Source organism: Abramis brama, assembly GCF_963993115.1.
Source record: "Abramis brama genome assembly, chromosome: 3".
Classification (NCBI taxonomy): domain Eukaryota; kingdom Metazoa; phylum Chordata; class Actinopteri; order Cypriniformes; family Leuciscidae; genus Abramis; species Abramis brama.
Genome location: NC_139965.1, coordinates 42,431,522 through 42,449,208, shown reverse-complemented (window position 1 = coordinate 42,449,208; position 17,687 = coordinate 42,431,522). Strand labels below are relative to the sequence as shown.

The 17,687-nt window shown below is 40.2% G+C and overlaps 2 protein-coding genes across 4 annotated transcripts in view; one reads left to right on the top strand and one right to left on the bottom strand.

Annotated features, from left to right (window-relative positions):
* The window catches only part of nwd2 (NACHT and WD repeat domain containing 2), a 72,093-nt gene that overhangs the window by 29,311 nt on the left and 25,095 nt on the right, over positions 1–17,687 (top strand). For both annotated transcript variants that reach the window (XM_084108325.1, XM_084108324.1), the window contains exon 4: positions 5,993–6,109. In XM_084108325.1, coding sequence (XP_083964451.1) covers positions 5,993–6,109 — 117 coding nt within the window. The remainder of the gene's footprint in view (positions 1–5,992; positions 6,110–17,687) is intronic.
* On the bottom strand, positions 6,243–17,606 carry LOC311079124 (uncharacterized protein). Of its 2 annotated transcripts, none has more exons than XM_084108327.1 (3): positions 17,413–17,606; positions 8,389–8,671; positions 6,243–8,187 (listed from the first exon to the last, which is right to left on the bottom strand). In XM_084108327.1, the coding sequence occupies exons 1-3, from the start codon at positions 17,418–17,420 to the stop codon at positions 7,543–7,545; spliced, it is 936 nt and encodes a 311-aa protein (XP_083964453.1). In that variant the 5' UTR covers positions 17,421–17,606; the 3' UTR covers positions 6,243–7,542. The 2 variants fall into 2 exon arrangements, with proteins under 2 accessions (XP_083964453.1, XP_083964452.1); XM_084108326.1 differs by lacking the exon at positions 17,413–17,606 and adding an exon at positions 8,973–9,995 and having other exon boundaries at positions 7,346–8,187.

Below are 17,687 nucleotides of genomic sequence, written 5' to 3'. Positions count from 1 at the left end.
TGAAGCCTATAAGTTCCTTTATGAAAAAGTTAGCTATTAGTTTACTTCTTTAAAACTAAAAATACGTAGGGATATTTTCAGTCTACTTTTTATGTATTTCTCAGAAATATACTTAAAATTGCACTTAAGTATACTTAACTTTAAAAGTTTAAGTATATTTGGAATATACTTGTACTCAATCTTGATATACATAAAAGTATAATTAAGTATTCTAAGTATACTTGGCTTGTAGAAGTGTTTAATCTTTTGATTGAGTAGCCTATTAAATACTTTTTTTCACATAGTTTTACATACTGTCTTATAAACTTGCATCGTTTGAAAATATTGATTTATAAAGAAAGCAGATATGTTCCTAATTCTGAGTACCGTATTTTCCGGACTATAAGTCGCACTTTTTTTCATAGTTTGGCTGGTCCTGCGACTTATGGTCAGGTGCGACTTATATATCAAAATTAATTCAGACTGAGATGAAAACATTACCGTCTACAGCCACGAGAGGGCGCTCTATGGCGGAGTTGTTCAGAAGCGACACCAAGGATGAAGAAAATTCAATGGATTCAGTGATGTGGAATGAGATCGCGGGTGCTTGGTGAACTTGTTTACTGGTAACTTGCTTGCTGGACTCACTGGCTTATGTTAATTTAGCCTATTCGGCCTCCCAGGTATATGTTCTTTATGCTATTGTGTAGCTGAATAACTGTCAGTGTGTTGTGTTAACACACCGGACACCTACTCAGCCTGTTGTTCTGTGTGCTACTGTGTAGTTGAATAACTTGCCTTTCCAGATTAAATGTCTGTTCTTGGTCTTGGATTTTGTGAAATAAATTTCTAAATAAATGCGACTTATAGTCCAGTGCGACTTATATATGTTTTTTTCCTCTTCATGACGCATTTTTTGACTGATGCGACTTATACTCCGGAGCGACTTATAGTCCGGAAAATACGGTATCTGGATTTTTGTGTTGGCGAGTCCACTGGTAATGTACATAGGAATTAACTTCAAATCAGCTTTACTCTTTCCCCGACATTGACTGAATTTTCCGGCTATCCATGTTTTCACTGTTATATGGTAGGGGGCGCTATTTTGCATATCAGAATCTCTGGATCAAAACACAGATGAAGAAGAAGCAGAAACAAGTTATAGAAGATTGCTTACACAAATGTAAAATAACACGATCATCAAACATTAAACAGCATGTAAGTTCAAAACTGCCTAACGTTAGCGAATGAAATATTGAACCCATGAAGAGGAAAAGACTGTGAAGCTATGTTGCTATCCTGTTGATGGATGCAACTACTCCCTCTATTTTTTTTTATCATTGTACTGAATCCGATCCAGACATAGTATTTGACAAGAATGCAAAAAAATTTCTCAGCGTTTGTTTAAAATGTTGCTTTTTTAAAGAAACGTACCTACATTCCAGTGTTGATAAAAAAGAATGCAGGAAGCTAGAATGAAATGTTTTTAAAATGAAAAGAGTTATACAGTTGAAGTTATATTTCAAGTATAAAAAAGTAATACCTAAATAAAAACTTAGTAGTATATTTTAAGTGCAAAAATAATATATAAATAGTAAACTATAAGTATGATGCTGTTCACTTAAAGAAATCGTTTCGGGTTACGACTGTAACCCTCGTTCCCTGAGAAGGGAACACTGGGGAACACCTTCAGCATGACGCGTCTGAAGCCTTCCGTCTACAGACTTCCGTCTAGTAGATCTTCAGCCGCCATCTGAAACAGAGACTCTGATTATTCTTCAGTTAAGTTCCTGTCTGATTATCATCTGCTTGCATACTCACCATATCTCCATCTAGTTCCGTGTTTCTGTTAATAAAGCTACATTTCACTTACCACCTGTCTGACTCCTGTTCCATCCGTGACAACATTATTATTAATTATTATGAATGAACAAGAGGCATTAACAATAAACACTAGCATATTTATTAAATTATCTATAAATTAACATGTAATTAACACTGAGTTACACACTGTAAAAAAAAGAAGCTACATATTTTCTAGTTTATGGGACCTTTTGATTCACAAATACTAAGAAATGTGAATTCCTCGTGTAATGTGAAACAAATACTGTACATAAAAACAGATGTTAGACCAACAGAATTCTCCCAAATGTTGTCCCAAATAGTGAAACAGTTGTCTGAACAAATAATTTTATATTGAGCAAATATAGCTGAAATTTTAAGGGGTTGTGAGTTCCCAGCATGCACTGAAGCATGAATAAATTATGTGTTTACTGTTGTAGGATACAGTTACTGTCTGATATAGCCTACTTGCTCATTCAGAAACAAAGATGTCTAGCTTACTTCACATGTGAAATGTCCTATGAAACTATAGTATATATTATGCATCAGTTTGTTACTAGTTTAAAAATAAGAAATCTGTAGTTGCCTTCACAAATTTATTGGTCAACCAGGCATTTTACATTTAGTGAATAAACAAATTAAAATTGACAAAACAAAGTAGTGTTACTTAGGAGTTAATAAAGTCAGTCATTTAAATACGGTAACTTACAAATTTGAATCTACATTTTTGCAAATCAATTTTTTTTTTCTTTACTGTAGTAAATGCTGAAAAAACAAAATTTCCATTAGTTAATCATTTAGGTCATGAACTAATAATGTTAACAAAAAAAAACTTTATTGTAAAGTGTTATCATTTTTCATGACAGTGAGGGAAAATTTGGATGGATTGAATGGATTGAGTGGGAAAAATTGCCATGGATTTTCCCTTTGACATTATAATGTATACTTACAGAAGCAAGACATTTTTCATATGAAGTATTTCTCTCTTCTTAGAAGTTTGATTAGCATATAGAGCTTGAGTGTAGAGTTCACATTATGTAGGGAGGGAGTCTCTTGTGCTTTATGTGCTCTTGGATGGAAGCCATGATTGAATTCGTTAAATGAAGTCTGGAAGGAAGGCAGGGCTCACAGTGGCTTGGCTCTTTTGCCAGCCAAGCAAAAGAAATGTGTTTGGGGTCCTAAAGAGCTATGTGAATGACACCAGAATTTTATTGACTTGCTTTAGATTGTGAGAAAGAGAAAGATAAATACGTAACCAGCATAGACACATTAAATCAACATCGAATTAAACAAATCACACTCATACTCACACATTGAACAGACGTGATCAGCACACACAGAAACACATACTTGATTACCGAGTCCTTCAGCGAGAAGCGTTCGCATGCGTGCAGCAGGGAGAGATTCCCCCTGAAGCGTGTTTGCCATTTGAATTATCTGCGCCAGTGACATTGATTCTGACAAATGTGTCCAGGGATATTCCTGTGTCCTGTCATACTGGTGCTGAGGAAATGTCCTGTCTCTCTTCATTAAGTCCAGTACCACATAAACACACAAAGACAGGAGCCATTTTTCTATCTCAATTTCTTGTTCCTCTATTATTTTGCCATCAGTTCAGGTACAACTTTTTTGGTGTGTGGATGTAAAAGTGTGTGTATGTGTAAAGTATCTGTGTTTGTGTGTTTTAAGCAGCTAATTTGTGCTTCTGCATGTACACTTGGGCAAAAACAGCTGAATATATGAAAAGTCAAGGCCAGAAATTCTTAAATGTTTCAATTTCTTTTTTTACGGAGCCCCGCACATGACATGAGGGAGGGAGGGGGGCATTTATATTGTGGCCACGGATTAACAATTAATTCCCACGATTTACTGATACGTCAGCACATTTTACTACTTTGTTCCCTCGTTTTACTAAATCATGGTCACGTAATAATTTGTTCACTTGTTTTAGTTAAATCAAAATGAAGGAACGAATTAAGTCACTATTTCTTAGTTCGTGGCCACGGTTTACTAACAAGTTCTTAATTTGTGGGAATGAATTCCTAATTCGTGGCCACAATATATTGTTTTCCCCACATGTCATGTGCGGGGCTCCGTACTTCTCTGCCCAAACACCACTGCAAATTAATCTCAGTCATGCTCCCAGATATAATGAATCATACAAACATTTGGTTTCTATGAAATTGGCCTATAAATAACAACCACTTTTACAGTACAAATACAAAAAATAAACTACTGATTTTTTTTAATCTTATGCTCACCAAGGCAGCATTTATTTGTAATTTGCATTTAAAATGTAATTTATTTATTTTATTTTTTTTAATGTGTAATTTATTCCTGTGATGGCAAAGCTGAATTTTCAGCAGCCTTCAGTGTCACATGATTCAGAAATCTTTCTAATATGCTGTTTGGTGCTCAGAAACATTTCTTGTTCTTAACAATGATGAAAACAGTTGTGCTACATCCTTCTTTCACTAAAATATCTTACTTGATAAAAATTTTTGAGCGGTGTACCATAAATGTACCATAAATATGTTAAAGAAAATTCTGTCTGGATATTATCTGTCATAATTTTTTAATCACTTAATAAAATTCAAAACAAAACAAAATGACTTGCACATTAACATAAAAGAAACAACCAAATAAATTCCACACGTCTGTGGTTCCCTCTCTCTCCCTTCCACTTTTGTCACTCTTTCTTAAGTCCTTCCGTAGCTCCTCCGTGGAACTCGAGACCAGTGTGCTGTGCAGCGCTCGTTTCTCCGGCCTCGCTGTGTTCTCACAGCTCTCAACCTTGCCCTGCTTGCCAAAAACATGAATAATGAGCTAGATGTGAAATCCCCTTTAAGATGTCTTTCTATCCTGGTTTGTAGGGTGGGTGGGTACAGTATACACTGATTACATTATGAGCAGTCACAGGTGAAGTGAATATCATTGATCTTCTCCTAACAAGGCCACATTTTGAGGTCTGGGTAAATTAGATGGTAAGCAAACAATCAGTTCTAGTAATCAACATGTTAGATTCAGGAGAAATTGGCAGGAATAAAGATCTGAGTGACTTTGACAAGGGCCAAATTGTAATGGCAAGGCAACTGGGTCAGAGTATCTCTGAAATGGAAAGGCTTGTGGGTTGCAGTTACACCTCTTCATGACAATGGTGTTCCCTGGCAGAAGTGGCATATTTCAGCTGGATAATGCACCCTGCCACACTGAGTGCCAAGAGTTAAAGGTGTTGTCCTGGCCTCCAAATTTTCCAGATCTCAATCCAATTGAGCATCTGTGGGATGTGCTGGACCAACAAGTTCCACCTTGCAACCTACAGGACTTGTAGGATCTGCTGCTAATGTCTTGGTGCCATATACCACAGAACGTCTTCTTGTAGAGTCCATGCCTCATCGGGTCGGCGTTGTTTTGGCAGCAACAGCATATTAGGCAGGTAGTCATAATGTTTTGGCTCATCGGTGTATGTGGAGAAATGAGTTCAACTAATTGAATGAAAATGATATGGCAGCTCAGCATATTGTTCTTCATAATAATCAGTATAAAGGATAACCCTTTTGAATGGCTTTGTGTGAGGTTCTTCAAAGACAAACACAGAGTTATTAGTGGCTCTTAATTGTGAGCAGTAAGCAGGGAAATGTGTCTCAGCATGAGTGTAGCTTTTAGCTGACTGTAGGAACACATTCTCAGCATTGCTCTTCTTGTTTCGTTCCCCTCTTCCTTTCTTTCATTCTCTCTGTCTCTCTCTATCTCTTCCCTCATTCCTCTCCCTGTGGTTCCTTTTAACGTGCTAATGTGTGCTGAAAGAGTGTGGAAATTCATACTCTCCCAGGCATCCATTACTCCCCAGATCTTTCTTACTTGGTAATAAAAAAGAATTAGGCATTAGTTAAGAGTGTTGATATACAGTAGGTCTACGAAAGTGTTCTCTCTCTAAATCCTATGCCCTTTTTTTTTTTCATTGAAAAGAAAAAGAGTAGCCAGAACATTTTGCTAAACTTTTCTTTTTGAGTTCAATAAAGGAAGTCATTTTAGAATGAATTTAATGAAAATTATTTATATCTTGCAAGTTGCAACTGGAAATTGTGTGTGTAATGTTTAGGTAAAAGTTTGTAATGTTTCAGTGGCTAAATCTTGATGTTTTAAATATCTGTGTATGTGTGTTTCCCAGGTGGTGGACCTGTACTGGGGCATTGATCCAGAGGAGTGGGATAGTCCGGAGCTGCAGAGACTACGGATGAAACTACTGGAAGAATGTCTGAAGACTGCAGCCGGTCCATGCTTTGTTGTGGGTATATATGACATTTCATCAAACCCTAAACCAGCAACTTTATGAGGGAACATGTTTTAAATCCCTAATACATCATCAAAAATATAGAATTGGTGGTATTTTGGGTTAAGGTTACGGAAACTACAGTTACCATGGTGAATACACAATAATAACATGGGCTGTTAATAAGACATAAGACATATGAACTCATCCTGATGAATGAACATCATACCTGCATGCAAATCCTTCCCAGCTTAAACACAACGTACCGCTTACGTAATTTATTGGTACTTTCGTACTTTTTGTAATTGACAATGTAACTACAATGTTGCATGCCTGTAATTTTAACCGCATAACGCTTTCTGCGTGAACCGGCCATAACAATTTAGGAAAATAACATTTGTATTATCACACTGACATATAGCCTGACATCATCTCATCTGACAGCAGATACTGAATCAGTCAAACACATCAATCTAGTTCATTTACATAGAAAAATAATGGAAAAGTAGCGCAGTGGAATGGTAAAACGTGTTTTGTCTCAGAAGAGCAAAGTCTTTGCAGAAGACTTTCAGAAGCTTTCGTGCACATCTTTCAAACTCTTTCAGAAGTCTTGCATCAGAAAAACATTTGTTGCATTGTTGTTGTTGTTTCTTTGACTACACACTCCGTGACCCACTCGGAACGGCCTTGCAGCCCACTTTTTCAAGAAACACTGCTGTATGTAAAATGAGCATTTCCTTGTATTTATTTGAGAAAATATGATCCCCAGTGCTCACAGAATTACTGAATAATTGAGTGCACTGTTGGTCATTGACTTCATTTGTATTCATGTTTTTAACAAAATCTTTATTCATAAACATAATATAATACTACAGAATCAAGAAGAAGAAGCTATCCAAAGTAAAAATTCACAGACTTGTTTTTTATCATGTTCAGACTATTTTCTTTTTTTTAATTGAATCATTTTCAAATGAATAATGTTTGGTTATTTTATATATATATACAAATGTTATTGTAGCGATGGTTATGCATGTTATATTTACGGTCTTTTTAATTAAATAGTGTGATATCAAATATATAGACTTACAGTTTTTTTCAATTGCTTACACACAAAATTAAAAATTTGGCTCATTGTGTCAAAACTCAACACACAAGATTTCTTGACACAGCACTTGGAGATCAACATCTAACTGCCAATGCAAAATAACATTCTGCAATCAAAACGTAACACTCTAACTTGAAAAGGCCCTCTTCGGATCGATAGGAAATGCACATGCAATATAAACAGTCAAAGCAAACACAACACACAGGTCAACTGTACTCAAGACACTGCCTATATTTGTAGTCTGTAAACCGTGTTTATTTCCACAACCAAAACTCAGTGTACAGGTGCAGAACTACTATAAGTATTGAACATCTGGTGTAGGTGTTTCTATTGCAGGTCCATGTCAGGGATCTCGTCGTCGATTGGGGTCGGGCCACAGCACCTCGTCCACATCACAGGCAATGTCTTCCCTTGCCAGGCAACGGGGAAAATATCTCCGTGTGTGGCGTATCCACCCATGGATCGACCCCACCTCGATGTCCCCACATGCCTCCTCCATCGCTCGCAGGAGCGGCACGCGTACATGTGGTAGGCGGTCATAGACCTTCCACCGCCATGCCGAAAAGAATTCCTCGATCGGATTTAGGAACGGGGAATAAGGGGGCAGGTGCAACACTATGAAATGGTCGTGGTTGGCAAACCAGTCCCGGACCAGAGCAGCCCGGTGGAAACTGACATTATCCCAGATGACAACAAACATGGGCTGCCCTGGTCTGTCCTGTGTGACCACAGCATGTAGTGCATCGAGAAATGCCAGTAGGTGTGCAGTGTTGTAGGGTCCTAGGGTGGCATGGTGATGGAGGACCCCTTGACCACTAATGGCGGCACACATGGTGATGTTGCCCCCGCGCTGCCCGGGGATGTTCACGATGGCCCTTTGGCCGATGATGTTCCGGCCCCGACGTCTGGTTTTTGCCAGATTGAACCCAGCTTCATCTATGTAGATGTACTCATGTTGCTGCGCTGCCGCATCGAAGGCCAGGACAGTCTGTAACAGAACATGCATATACCAAAATGTCACTATTGTGTTCCTGAATACAGCGGTACTGCCTCTACAATGTCGCACAATGACTGTGGATTGGGTTGGACACATTCGGATATCACCAAAATGTTGGCAGTGTCCCTCGACTGCAAGGTATATATCCATGTAAACACACAACTGCCATTGTAGTGGTACTGTGGCACTCACCTGCACATAGTCATAGCGAAGGTTCTTGACTGCAACACTGTTCCTCTCAAATGGAACCTTGTAAAGTTGTTTCATGCTGACGTGGTGTTCCCGCAGGACCCGGGCGAGTGTCGCCGTACTGACACTGTGCACATTGTGGAAAATTGCCTGGTCTTCGAGGATGCGCTCACGCAATTGGCGCAGGGTGATGGTGTTGTTTGCCACCACAAGGTTGACAACGGCCAGTTCCTGGCCATGGGTGAACACTCGTTGCCTCCCTCCCACGGCAGGTCGCCTGGCAGTTCTGCAAACAATGCATGATTAGTGTCGATGGTTAGGTTCTGTTCCCCATCCCGTACTGTCATACTGTACGTGGTGAAATACTGTATAACCAGATTCAGCCAGAACGCTGATGCACAGCAAATTTGAAAACGCAAATTTAACACTCTCAGAGTTACAGTCAAATTATGTAACACTCCCCCAGGGTTTATATGTAAACCACTGTAAAAGTGTTAAATTACTGTAACACTGGAAAATCTACACTAACACTAGACAATTTGCTGTGTGGGTACTGTGCAGTCCTTTGGCGTTAATTCAGGACATACTTGTTTTCTTGTCGGTATGTCCGAATGATGCTGGCTACCGTGAAGCGGCTGAGGTTGGGCCGGACCCTCTGCCCGGCCTCCCTCATAGTCAGGCCATGGTTGATGACATGGTCCACCACAGTGGCCCTGATGTCGTCAGTGATAGTTGTGCGTCTGCCTGGTTCCCGTTCAGGTTGGTGCCATTCTCCTCTCCCTCTTCCCACGTCTCTTCCTCGTTCTCCTCTCCCTCTTCCCCCATCTCGTTCTCCTCTCCCTCTTCCCCCATCTCGTTCTCCTCTCCCTCTTCCTCCATCTCTTCCTCGTTCTCCTCTCCCGCTTCCCCTGTCTCTTCCTCGTTCTCCTCTCCCTCTTCCCCCATCTCGTTCTCCTCTCCCTCTTCCCCCATCTCGTTCTCCTCTCCCTCTTCCTCCATCTCTTCCTTGTTCTCCTCTCCCTCTTCCCCCATCTCTTCCTCGTCTTCTCCTTCCCCTTGGTCCTTCGGCCTCCATATTCGCAATTGTATCACGACAGGTGCGCATACCTGAGTTCTATTTATAGTGCTACAGCTGTGACTGATTGGTGTTCAATTACCGGTTAAGTGTTTTACTGTGTGTGTGGGGGTGTTGCTATTGTCGCATGTGTTTTTATTATTGAATGGATGTGCTGTATGCAAAGTGTTTCCTCATTTTCCAACGTGTGTAACATACAACACTGTGTGTGTAGTGTTTTGCACCGTGTGTTGCACAATTGTTTGCAGTGCAATGCCTACAATGTGTTTATTCATTTGGTGCCTGTGTGTAAGACATGCATGCAAACGGTACGGTTTTGACGCTTTGATCTGGGCATTCACTTTTTGTGTTTTAGCAATTGGGAAAAACTGTAATAACAGCCGTCGGCCACCCTGCTCTAAGATGTCAGCAACAACTATCAAAAAATCCATATTGGTTGCCCACTAATAGTAATATGCATTATATATGGATGCATAAATAAATAGATACAGGCAGCTTCCGTGTCCATTGTGCCACCTTTGCAGTGTGAAGACAGCTTAAGAAAGAGGAAAAACCCATAATTGATTATGCAAATATTCCAGTGGCATTATTACTGTCATTACTTTCTAGTTGAATATAGGGATAGTAAAACTACGTGTAAGGCAACTCCCTTATAACCGTACAACCTCACACCTCTAAGACTACAGCACAGCACATACAATACAGTGTGCTTTAAAATCTTAGAGCGGCAGTAAAGCAGAGTTTGGGTGTGGGTATGATGTTTCTCTAGTCAGTGATAGAGAGGGGCTGACAGATAGACCTCGTGTAGCACCCATATGGGAGCGAAGCACTTGAGTTCACTCTCTGGATGGAGCTCATTGTGCTTCGGTAACTCTCTCTCTCTCTCTCTCTCTCTCTCTCTCTCTCTCTCTCTCTCTCTCTCTCACACACACACACACACACACATAGCAAAATGACTTTCAAATCTCTCAACATGGCATGAGGAAGGATCTGGTTTAATGGCTGATGTTGCGGGGGATATGAGATCATGCAGAAGAATTGAAGCACACACACACACACACACACACACACACACACATGCACACACACACACACACAGTTCCAGAGCACCAGGTGGGTTACTAACAGATGAGTGGATTTATAAGGAATATATACATTCACACATGACCACACACACGTGTGTGTGTGTGTGTGTGTGTGTATATGTGTGTACAGTATGTGTGTGTGTTTGTGTGTGTGCTGGGGGTTCAGAATCAGTTCTCAGGTGTGGAGAGAGATTGATTTTAAATTATTAAAATGTAAATGAGCAATCTGGGCAAGAGGATTGGGATCTAATTGGAGTCAGAGAGCAATGTTTGAGGTGAGGCAGAATATGTGTGTGTGGTAAAGTTAAGTGTTAGGTGAAGTGGTGTGTAGGAGCCTCTGAGCAGGGAACACTTCTAATTGTATCCTTGCTCTCTCTCTCTCTTTGTCTCTCTTATGCACGCACACGCATGCTGTCTTACACTTTACATTAGTGATGCTCACCATGGCCTTGTTTCCACCTGGTTTTAACATGCATTTAAAATGCATTTAAAATGCATGGTGGCTCGCCTCAGGGTGAGCTTAATTTCTCATTTGTGGTTCGCGATGAGGATGAGCTGTCGATTGCAGCATTGGAGGGTGGGCTTGCGCCAGAGCTTGAAATTAAAACATTTAATTGGTAGCACTGGTGCTCCCATCTTCAAAAAGTTAGGAGCACCAGAAAAAAGTTAGGAGTACCTCTACTAAAATGTTTATATAGATATAGAGTGCCAAACATTTCTTGTGCTTGGCACTCTCCCCATGTTTAATCTAGCTCTCACACTTAAAATTTGTGAATTAGTGATGCGGTTATATCCGCGGATAATACGTGGCGCGGGCGGGCCATTTGTGGGTGGGTCGCGGGTGGATGAGAGATAAATAAATGTTATGTTGGAAATATATAATTTTTTTTCGTCAGGCACTAATTTGCAGACTCTCATTAAGCTACGCAGTTGCGGGGTCCACGTGTTTAAGCAGCAATGGAGGCAAAACAGATCCAAGAGAAATTTCAGGAGAATTAAAAACAAAACAAAAGAAAGGAAGGAAACAAAAACAATATGATTAGATGTTCTGGCTGTATATGTACTAACATATTGGTGCAGCAACTCTTGAAGATATTTGGGTAACAAACCACACACTTAACGATTAGCTGAAACATGAACTGAACACACTTACAGACTGTTTCCAAGACTGAGTCCAAGAACCGATATTTATCGGCCTCACACATATCAGCCAGGTTCAGACAAAGATGGCGCTCCTGGACCATAATTGTGGACATCGTCTGACCCAGAGCGTGCACAGTGACTTTCGTCGCTCGTAGGGCGAGGTCAGCTGCAGTGCGCACCTCCTGCAGTAGCTCTGGGTCAGTACTACCCTTGTGCAACTGCTTTAGTGCCTTGGCTTGCTGGACCTGCAGGAGAGCCATGGCGTGCAGGGAGGAGGTAGCCTGTCCAGCGGCTTTGTAAGCCTTTAACAGTAACAGACGGAGGCGATCAAGCACATCCTGCCCCGACAGCCAGCTGTTGCCTCCACCCTGCCGACGGTTGCAGCGCTTCTGGCTGTTATCACCGAGGGCATCCCCTTGCGTCCGCCTCTGCTCCCACTCAGCCTAAGCACCAGCCTCCACCCAGGCCACAGCGTTGAGCCGGCCGCAGACAGACCACCCAGCCCATCCAGGTCTCCAAGCAACCCTGAGACAGGCGACCCAGAGATGGAGGAGATAGCTCTTCAGGAGATGGTGACCACACCACTCCCTCCCCCAGAGATGGCCCGGGTGGAGAATGTTAAATTTTCTTTATTTACCACCGCTGGCCCCACAGTCAGCAGTAACCAAAATTTCAATAAAAGAGCAATTTTCCTCTGTTCTCTTCTTGCTGGTCTTACGGGTGGAGATTGCGGTCCCTCCAGCCGACATGAAGACAGGGTTTTACATCCCCTTCTTAATTGTACCCAAGAAAGGCGGTGGGTTACAGCCAATCTTGGACCTGCAAGTCTTGAATCGGGCCCTTCACAAGCTTCCGTTCACAAAATACTAACGCAGAAGCGCATCTTCGGCTGCGGCCGTCCCCGAGATTGGTTTGTTACGGTCGACCTGAAGGACGCGTACTTTCATGTCTCGATTCTCACTCGACACAGACCATTCCTAGCTTTGCGTTCGAGGGACGTGCATATCAGTACAAAGTCCTACCCTTCGGGCTGGCCCTGTCACCCTGCGTCTTCACGAAGGTAGCGAAGACAGTCCTTGTTCCTCTGAGAGAACGTGCAATTCACATCACAATCACAAGATCAGTTGTGCAAACAAAGGGACATGGTGCCCAGTCACCTAAGCCAGTTTGGGCTTTGGGTCAACTGGGAAAAGAGCAAACTTGCCCCTGTGCAGAGGATCTCTTTTCTCTGTATGGAGCTGGACTCGATCAGCCAAACAGCACACCTCACAGAGGAACATGCTCGGTCAGTGTTGAACTGTTTGAATTCGTTCAAAGGCAGGACAGCGGCCCCGCTCAAACTTTTTCAGAGGCTCCTGGGGCATATGGCATCTGCAGCCCTAGTAACGCCGCTCGTATAGCTTCATATGAGGCCGCTTCAGCACTGGCTTCATGGCCGAGTCCCGAGATGAGCTTGGCAACGCGGCACGCTCCGTGTGACAATCACCCCGGCCTGCCGCCAAACCTTCAGCCCGTGGTCGAAGCCTTCATTTCTACGGGCAGGAGTTCCCCTAGAACAAGTGTCCAGGCATGCTGTTGTCTCCATGGATACCTCTGCCACCGGCTGGGGGGCCACGTACAACGGGCATGCAGTTACGGGGATCTGAACATCTTAAAAACTCCTGAACACCTTAGCAGAACACCTTTCACCCTCACGCAAAATTCCAGATTGCGTGGAATCGAACAACAGTATTGAAATGCACAACAGTAAATGTGACTGCACCTCTGTTTCATCACAGTCTACATAATTTTTCATGGAAGTACTACTGAATGAACAAACCCTTGATTCTCCTTCAGAAAGGAATCAAATGAAAAGGATAAGGAGATCAGCTACTGTACAATTTACACCCAGAATACTCTAGCAACCATACAGCTTAAACACCAGCCATACCTTCTAAAAACTTTTGAACACCTTAGCAGAACACCTTAGCAACTGCACTTCAGTGCTCTTCCATCTACCCACACCCTTCCTGCATTGTGGCAGCAAGTTTTACATGAGTGGCAAATACGTCACATTTTTAATCTAGTTTGCTTGCATTCTTTGGATATTCTTCAATCTGCTTTATTTCCCAAACCAAACTTTCTCACTGAATTCCTGACACGCTTTCACCTTTAACCACTCTTTAATTGTCTTCTCAACCATCTCTTTTCTCTCGCTCTCGTCCTTCGAGAGGTTTCTATCTCTGTTTCTGTTCCACTTCACACCTCCATCTGTCTCCCACCTTCACCTACATTCAGTGCTCTAGTGTCCATTTCACCTCTCCTTTTATTCTGATTTGTGTGTCTACTGTTTCACTTAATCCTCCTCTCTGTCCTCTTCCTCTCACCCTCACCCCTCTCTCTCTTGGTCCTTCGCTCTCTCAATCTCTTTCACTCTTAGGACATTATTTGAAGTGTATGACCTCCATCCATGTCGGGCAGAGACTACTCTCACCTTATTAGCCTTTCTATTTTCTGCTTGAGCATTAACTGCCAGGTTCTGCTGCAGTATTCAAATCACTCCTTTTTGTCACATAAAATAGTGATGTACTAATAAAAGTACTTTTGCTGCAGTTTAGTTTGTTAAAACCTTTTTTAGAAAGTTCAATTTTTTTTTTTTTTTTAAATATGTGATATTTCACCATTCAAAAGTTTGAGGTCAGTAAGATTCATATTAATATTTTTTGAAAAAAATCTCTTATGCTTACCAAGGAATTATGTGATCAATAATACAGTAAAATTGTAACAGTAAAATTATTATAATTTAAAGTCAATTTTAAAATCAATAAATTAAAATTTTCTATTTGAATATATTTTCTTTTTGAGACTTTGGGCTCTAAATGCATTATGTACAATGAAATTAATTACAATGAAAAGACATGGGAGGTCCATGTAAGTTCCCAAATGTTGCTAAAATATTTAATGTTCACTATAGTTCCAAAGTTTGGGATATACAAGTACAGTATCTCACGAAAGTGAATACACCCCTCACATTTCAGCAAACATTTTAGGATATCTTCTTAAGGGACAAGCTATTTTGACAATTATGGCTGTATGTTGAGTTATTTTCAGAGGACAGTAAATATATATTGCTATACAAGCAGCACATTGACTACTCTAAAATATATCCAAGTTTCATTTCTATAGTATTGTCCCTTGAGACAATATACTAAAATGTTTTCTTAAATGTGAGGGGTGTACTCACTTTTGTGAGATACTGTAGGTAAGATTTTTTTTTAATGGTTATGCTCAGCAAGGCTGCATTTATGTGATCAAAAATACAGTAAAATCAGTAATATTGTGAAATATTATTATAATTTAAAATAAATGTTTTCTATTTGAAAATAATTAAAATTTTAATTTATTCCTGTGATGGAAAAGCTGTATTTTCAGCAGCCATTACTACAGTCTTCAGCATCACATTATCCATCAGAAATCATTCTAACATTATTTTTTCTCAATGTTGAAAACAGTTGTGAGGCTTAATATTTTTGTGAAAACCCTGAAACATGTTTTTTCAGGATTATTTGATGAATAGAAAAAGTAAAAAAATGTTTTTTTTAAAAAGCATTTATTTGAAATACAACTTTAACCATAATAATGTAAAGGTCTTGGCTGACACTTATGATCAACTTGATGCATCCTGAATAAAAGTATTTATTTTCAACATTTGAACAGTGTCACAGGCTGTGTATAAACTCATGAAAACGAAGGAGAAACAGGATAAATGTCTTTAATGACAAACTCAGGAGATCAGAGGGGTAAATCCAACATACATGACAAAACATCAATGAGAACGGACAGAGAATGAAGGAGAACACAGGGTATAAATGCACAGGGAGTTCAAGAGTGTCTAATTTAGAGTGCAATTCAATTCTATTTCAGTTGATTACATGTCTATAAAAAAAAAATTGCAAGTCTCCATCTCTGCTGAATGCGCTACAAAGCCACAATGTTTTCACTTTTTGCCAAAATCAGCCTACAAATGGCCTATTTTAGCTGTATGTACTACATATTAAGTTGAAAGTATGTTACATTGAAAAATCACACACTTCACCTTTAACTAGACCAGGCAATATCCAGGCCACTTTTCTCAGTGGTCTAATTAAAATTAGATAAACTCGTCTCCTTTGCCAAAGAGACATATGGGTAGTCATTCTGACTTGTGCACTTTTAGTAGTTATTGAGAAGTTTCCTAGAAACTCTGCTGGCTTTTCCCAAAGAGCACTTCATTATCTCATAAGAGAAAGAATAGAGGTCAGTTTGCAAAGAAAAAGTCTTGTCCCTTAAACCCCTTTGGATGGCCCAAAGCAGACTTGGGTTCAAAGCCCGTTCCCTTTAGACCTCATGGTTTGGAGTGCAAGTACAAGAAAACCCTGACACACTTGGAGCTCTGCAAGCGTTTGATCTATATGTGGGATTTCCTCCATGAAGTTCAGTGATGTTGTCTAGTGCCATTGCATGGAAATACATGTATTTGGGTCTATTTTAGAGTCAAAATGAGGCTTTGATCAGACAGATGTGAGCGGGTTTGCGGCTGACAGTTCTAGGTTGCATGTGCTGGCGTGTCTCCAGAGAAGGTCTCTAGGCAGATTGAAATTGTTTAATTTAAATGTGACAGGCAGAGATGGGTAGAAACGAGAGAGAGGGAGAGGAGGGGGGGGGGGGGGGGGCACTCAGATTAATATGGAAACAGACTACAGGACTGCTAAAACTTGTAACATTTAAACAGAAATTAGATTTTAAAGAACAGTCTGACTACAAACATCTACACACATTCATTTTGAGTTTGTAAGTTATTTTTAGCCTTTATTTCAAATGTATTCACTACTGGTCAATGTTAAAATTTAACAGTATTATGTTAAAATATTATGTTAAAAGATTTCTATTTAAAATAAATGATGTTCTTTTGAACTTTTTATTCATCAAAGAATCCTGCATGGGGGGAAAGGATCACGGTTTCCACAAAAATATTAAACAGAACAACTGTTTCATTGATTTTTCATTCAATTCTATGATTGCAGAATCACAAAATGCAGGAAGGACTGATAATAAGAAATGTTTCTTGAGCACCAAATCAAATATTAGAATGGTTTTTGAAGGATAATGTGACACTGAAGACCAGAGTAATGACTGCTGAAAATTCAGCTGTGCCACCAAAGGAATAAATTACATTTTAAAATATATTCAAATAGAAAACATTTATTTTAAATTATAATAATATTTACCAATATTACTGTATTTTTGATCACCTTAGGACCTTGGACCTCCTATGTCTTTTCATTGTGATTTATTTCATTGTACATTTGCATTTATAGCCCTGAGTCTTAAAAGGAAAAACATATTCTTTTTTAAACTGTTCATAATCTTAAACAATGAACTTGACATTCCTCAAAGATGAGTTAATCCTGAACAACACTCCCCACACTCTCCACTTCCCACATTGCTCTGAGGTTATGGTTTCTTAGAACAGTAGCAATAAGACAGACATCAAAGCTCTTGCAAGAGGAGACAGCAGCTGAAACTCACTGTCACACAGCCTGGAGCAGAGACAGAGCGAGAGAGATGGGCAGAAAGAGCCAGAAGGAATGAAAGAAGCATAAAGAGAGAACTCTAATAGAGCCGCAACATAACATAAGAAGTAGATGATAAAAAGAAAGCGCTATACTCCTAATACAACTTCAAAGTGTCTGTTTATACTAGTACCTGTTCATGTGCCATCAAAGTGTGGCACAGTATCAAGGGATTGTGTCTCACTGCACACGGTCCAGAGCACTCACTTCCATTGGCACTGAATGTTGAGGGGCTGCACAAAGCATATAATATCCTCTTGTTTTGACCATGCTAAAGGAAAAACACTGGCTTATCTGGAAGTAGACCGAGCAAACAATTTCAGAGGCACTAAGCAACACAGATAGCACTATAGGGTTATCTTACTCTCTCTCTCTCTCTCTCTCTCTCTCTCACACACACACACACAC

Bases quoted from the DNA above. Each gene is read 5' to 3' on its own strand.
- LOC311079124 (XM_084108326.1), bottom strand. From the start codon at position 9,490: ATGCGCACCTGTCGTGATACAATTGCGAATATGGAGGCCGAAGGACCA. The intron at 8,672-8,972 runs GTATGTCCTGAA...CATTGTTTGCAG, and splicing joins ACATACCGACAAGAAAACAA to AACTGCCAGGCGACCTGCCG. The intron at 8,188-8,388 runs GTGAGTGCCACA...GTTCTGTTACAG, and splicing joins TTCGCTATGACTATGTGCAG to ACTGTCCTGGCCTTCGATGC.